Source organism: Micromys minutus (assembly GCF_963924665.1).
Source record: "Micromys minutus genome assembly, chromosome: 19".
Taxonomy (NCBI): Eukaryota; Metazoa; Chordata; class Mammalia; order Rodentia; family Muridae; genus Micromys; species Micromys minutus.
Window position 1 is genome coordinate 4,820,490 of NC_137954.1, and position 3,612 is coordinate 4,824,101.

At 37.0% G+C, this 3,612-nt stretch overlaps 1 protein-coding gene across 1 annotated transcript; it reads right to left on the minus strand.

The window, feature by feature from the left end:
• Window positions 1-2,198: 2,198 nt before the first annotated feature.
• Window positions 2,199-2,612, minus strand: LOC308433435 (low molecular weight phosphotyrosine protein phosphatase-like; the record flags this gene model as incomplete). The annotated part of the gene is made up of 1 exon (XM_080933504.1): window positions 2,199-2,612. One exon carries the CDS (start codon window positions 2,610-2,612, stop codon window positions 2,199-2,201), a length of 414 nt encoding a protein of 137 aa, XP_080789630.1.
• Window positions 2,613-3,612: the final 1,000 nt, after the last annotated feature.

The window sequence follows — 3,612 nt, forward strand, 5'->3', positions numbered from 1 at the left end:
GTAGTTTGGCTTAGAACAATGTCATCAATGCAGTGACTCAGATTAATGTGTGCAAATGTTTGCAGACTGTCAAGTCAATCAAGGTCCCTTTGGACCACACAGTAATAGAGCAAAATTAGCATAGCCCTAGAGTAAACTGGGAAGATGAAAGGTATCTTCCCCATATGAATACAAACTCTTTTGGCCACCCTTCCTGGTAAGGATTGACGCAGTATATTCCACACATCCAGAGTAACATACCAAGTTCCAGGGTTTGCAAACTATGGTTCAGTATACACAGTACATCAGCATCTGCAATTGCAAATATCACATTATTCCATTTTTAGAAGCCAACTGTCATTTTCTGTTCTTTCTGTTTGTTTTATGTTCATTTGCTTTGTTTTATGAGACAGTATTTTATAGTATGCATGGCTTCAGTGGATCTCATTCTTTGGATTAGGCTGGTTTTGAACTCATAGCAATACACCTGTCTTCCTCTCAAGTGCTTGGTTTAAAGGTGTGTTCAGCCATAACCCAGCTTTGTTCTCCCGTATTATTTACTCTCTATTGTATTCCTACTCATAAACTGAAGAGATTCTGGCCGAGGTTCACTGTTCTTATGAGGTTTACTTATTTCTGAAACCTCTGACAATACCCATTCCTATGTCTAATTTAAACTGATTTATGATGGGAAAATAAAGGAGATTAAGATTTGGTATTTTGAAATATTGTGTTTACCTTACTACCAAACTGGCTTCCTAGATGTATACTAGCAATTTTTCTAAATGCTCTATAAGTGCATCTGGGTTTCTTGCTTTGCTTTGTGTTTTGATTTTTGGCTTATTAGTTTGAAATCAGGATGGACATAGCTGGCAGTTTTTCCTTTATAAGTATTAGTGATCATTAGCTGAAGAGTTCTATTTAACAGAGCATTTTATTTGCATTAACATTTACATTTAATATAAATGTACTTATGTTTTTTAATGTCTGTTGCCTGCATATTTTTTTTTTAGGTTCTATGCACAACAGTGCTGGAAAGACGTGGGTACTCACCTTTCTTGTGTCTTCAATGGCTACCAATACATGTTATCCATTTGAAAGTCAGTGAAAAACATTCCCATATTTTTCTATTATATCGCATACTTCCTCAACAATAAATACTGCCTTTTTCACTCATTTAATTGTGGGTCTCAAAAAAGCTCAGATCACAATAATGGGTGTTCATTCCCTAATTCATGGTTAATGTCTGCCTCATGTCACTTGTCACTTTTAGTCACTGAAATTTGTTTCCACAGATGAAGCATAGGAATTTTTTTTTTTTTTTGTATTTTACTTGTATTTGATAACGTCCCAGTTTAATTTACAATCCTTACTGACATACATCCATATAAATTTGAGGTCCCTTTTCTGAAAATACACTAAAATTATTTATGCTTGCCTGCCACTGTGTAAAATGTTGACAGAGAACACTTACAAACTCACACCACTATTTAAGCACACATTTTTTTTTTAAAGCAAAGTGGCTCAAATAGAAACAAAGCTCAAAAAACTACACAAAACCAAGTAAAAGTTGTTAATTTTACCAATCTGTGGGTCCCATCTTATTATTTTTATTTCTTTTTCATATAGGTTGTCACTATATAGCCCAGGAAGGCCTGCTGGAGTTCCCGGCCCACCATCACATCCAGCTTCTCCTCTTTCACATACCCTCACAGTTTAAACTTTTCTAATATTAAATGGAAGGCTGCCCTGGGTGGAGATATTGTCACAATAAGAGTCTAGAATAGAGAGGTATGAGGCAAGCAGACAGCACCACTGGGTGCTGGCCATGCGTTCCAGTTAGACCAGGCTACCCATGTTTGTTGGGCTCAGAGGTTGACCCAGACCTTGTAGGTCATTCTTATGTTATTGGGTTTTCTTTTGTTCCATATTTGCTGTTCCACTATTTTGTAATTACGGTAAGATTTAGTTAGTCTAAGAATGCTTAGCCACACCTCAAACTGTCCGATTTAAATGTTTTTATCCTTCTGAACATATGCCTAATTTCCACCTACAATTATTTTAAAGACATACAGCTGAAAAGAGAGGTGGGGGATGGGACTGCCACCACCCTTGGGCATGGCAGCGGTGAGTAGGTAGTTGCTCAGTGGTGGTGGGTAGGACCAGCTAGTGAGTCCTCTCCAGGAAGGCCTGGCAGCACCTAAGACATTGCTGATCCATCACCTCGAAGTCAGAGTCTTTGCCATAATAGGATCTTCAATAAGGAGCTGTTTCTGTGGATCATGGCCCCCAAGTAGCTCAATTTTAGCTTTGCAGTGTTTAACTTGATTACTTTTTCTATTCAAATCTCTCAGATTGCTTTCATCCATACATAGTATATAATCGAGTGTAGCAAAGTCTTCTCTTGTAATCTTCCGTGCAATGTGGATGCCGTGTTTTCTCATGCAGCTCTGCCCTCGATAGTCAGGGGGGTTCCCCACTTCATGGGTGGATGTAGCCACACTGTCTATCCTCCGGTTATCCGAAACCTTTTCATCAGTGATCAGTTTTCTGAATACTGCTTCTGCAATGGGTGATAAGCAAATGTTACCGAGACACACGAACAGCACTGACTTGGACCCAACCTCTGCCATGTTTCGGTGCTGACCCTGGCGCCCAGAAACCACATAGGGATGAAGCATTGGATTTTTATGAGTAACTTCAGAGACATGAGGAATAGAATGTGGAGTATATTTTGTATTACATAAATGCTTTTAAATACCTTGAACATGTTTATGTTATTGTCTAAATTATGTCACATTTGCTAAATCACAATGATTGTCATGAGGCAATAACAACACAAACTTAGAAAGCTTCCATTTTATGTTCTCACCTGAGTCTGGTTCTCTGTTTATTAGTGAAGGTTGCCAGAAAATCACTGTTATCAGATAGGATAGGTTAGGAGAAAGCCAGAGGGTCAAGAAAGTATAACAACAACAACAACAACCAGGTTGTACTCCCTTAGCTGACATGGGGATTATGTTAAATGTCATGTATCTTTACTAATCACAATGGAACCTTCCTTTTAGTTAAATAATATGAACATCAAAACTAAGAATAGAAATGAATTAAAAGCCCCCTGTGTAAAGTGATTGTAATTGTTTTCATAATTATTATTGAATAATTTAATACCATGGAAAGTATGGGTAGTATAGTATGTTTACTAGGAGTAAACAGTAGCACTTATGCACTGTTTGACTAAAATGCACTCAGCTGGATTCAGCATGATCAACATTATCAACAGTAAACACCGCCATTCTTATTTAAAGTTACATGTGCTCCTTTGAAGATGATAGAGTATCCATTTGACTAATCATAAAACTGTCACAAGTATGGTTTCATAAAATAGATTTGCTTGTCAGCATGCAAATCCAGAGGTATTCTGAAAATTTGCATAAAAACTGTAGTTATTCTCAGATATAGGGTTATACCTGGATAATAATATATTGTTAGACTGATTCATGTACACAGGAGAGAGAAAAGGGAAAGTAGATAATAAATGTAATGTAGATAGAATAAGGCAAAAGCAAAATTCAAGCTGGTCTAGTCAAAAAATAAAGAAGACAGGAATTAAAACCTAATTGTAAAAAGCTT